The sequence below is a fragment of the Protobothrops mucrosquamatus genome, unplaced genomic scaffold (assembly GCF_001527695.2).
Source record: "Protobothrops mucrosquamatus isolate PMUCROS unplaced genomic scaffold, P.Mucros_1.0 scaffold2061, whole genome shotgun sequence".
Lineage (NCBI taxonomy): Eukaryota > Metazoa > Chordata > Lepidosauria > Squamata > Viperidae > Protobothrops > Protobothrops mucrosquamatus.
In genome coordinates this window covers 89038-90845 of record NW_015388166.1, presented here as the reverse complement: position 1 = coordinate 90845, position 1808 = coordinate 89038, and the positions used below count along the sequence as shown (strand labels likewise).

At 39.7% G+C, this 1808-nt stretch overlaps 1 protein-coding gene across 2 annotated transcripts in view; it reads right to left on the bottom strand.

Annotated features, from left to right (window-relative positions):
• The window catches only part of LOC107294717 (WW domain-containing adapter protein with coiled-coil), a 122923-nt gene that overhangs the window by 51734 nt on the left and 69381 nt on the right, over positions 1 to 1808 (bottom strand). For both annotated transcript variants that reach the window (XM_015823971.1, XM_015823970.1), the window contains exon 12: positions 979 to 1153. In XM_015823971.1, the coding sequence (XP_015679457.1) occupies positions 979 to 1153 (175 nt within the window). The remainder of the gene's footprint in view (positions 1 to 978; positions 1154 to 1808) is intronic.

Genomic DNA, 1808 nt, shown 5'->3' with positions numbered 1-1808 from the left:
CCCGCTTGCTGAAAAAGCCATGTCTTGAGGGCGCGGCGGAAAGTAAGGAGATCCGGAATCATCCGGATCTCGGGGGGTAGTTCGTTCCAGAGGGTGGGGGCACCCACAGAGAAGGCCCTCCCCCTGGGGGTCGCCAGCCGACATTGCTTGGCCGACGGCACCCTGAGGAGACCCACTCTGTGGGAGCGTACCGGTCTATATATGGATTACTCCAACTGAGCTACTGTGCTGACATATGCTGCTTGTTCAATCCTGGTTGGTTTCTCCTACCAGTGAAAGATTGCCCAAACCATATATGGACTGCTTGCTTAGCATTAAGTCTACATGAAATTACAGATTTGTTATTAAGATCAGTCTTTCCCATAGCCTCACAATGTGTAAGCAGAGGTCCATGGACAGAAGACCTGGAAATACAGTACAGTATTACCTGGATGATATGCATAGCATTCTTTTACCACTATTTCTGCTTTAAAGACCTAGAGAGAAAGCTTACTGAATTTCTAGGTCACACAACTGCTGCTGATATATCAGGTAATTGCAAATTATATATCTAATAAATGCCTATGTGTACAGAGTTAGGATGGAAAACAATTAACAGTTAACTACTCTAGGTTATATAATATTTTTAAAAAACCTACCTCTGCTGGTTCTACAGCAGGGGTGTCAAACTGCCGGCCCACAGGCCGGATGCGTCATGCTGAAACCATGCCCACCCCATTGCCAGCAATGGAAAAAAAGCTGCGATACGTCGTGACACGTCACGTGACGTTGCAAGTTTGACACCCCTGTTCTACAGCCTGTTTCTTCCCATGGAAGGGAACTATTCTAACACCCCCCCCCCCCCCAAATCTCCAAAGTGAAGAGTAGAAAGTTTATGAAAAACATTAGCAAAGAGTACTTATTAAATGTTATCAGACACACAAAAGTGCTAATAGATCAGATCTACAACACACAAGAAAACACTGAATGTACAATCACCTGCTTTTCTGCATGATCTGCAGGCCATCCTTGGACATGCTTTATAAGATTCTCATTGAAATGGCCTGCTAATGTAGGAGTTAATGAACATGTAGGCCGTCCAGATACATTTTGTGGTGCTGTTGTGTTTGAAACACTTGTATTGGAGGTATGATTTGGACGAGGAGATGGACTACTATAAGAAAAAGAATGAACTGTGTCACTGTACATTAATTCATACAATTTTCAAATCTTCTATCTGTAAGACATTTTTTTCTTGCTACTTTGCCAGCCAATAATGGTATGCATTATTAAAAATATGAAATGTATACATTACATAAATATATTGTCTTAGATTTATGCAAGTTATACTGAATTATTTCAATAATCATTGACATAATTTCAGTAATAACATGTTGATTTTAAACATTGGCTCTTCTTAGTGAATCACCAAAGAAGCTAATGAGTTATTAGACTACATGTATATTTTATTCACTGCTTTCCACAAATCTTTAGTTTGTATAGTTGAAGAACAGTTTTTTGATGTATTCCATTTAGAGCATGGGTGTCCAACCTTTTGGCTTGCCTGGGCTGCACTGAGTAAAGAGGAATTGTCTTGGGCCGCATATAAAATATATAATGTAGTTAATGCATATACAGGTGAAACTCGAAAAATTAGAATATCGTGCAAAAGTTCATTTATTTCAGTAATGCAACTTAAAAGGTGAACCTAATATATGAGATAGACTCATTACATGCAAAGCAAGATAGTTCAAGCCGTGATGTGTCATAAGTAAGATGATTATGGCTTACAGCTCATGAAAACCCCAAATCCACAATCTCAGAAAATT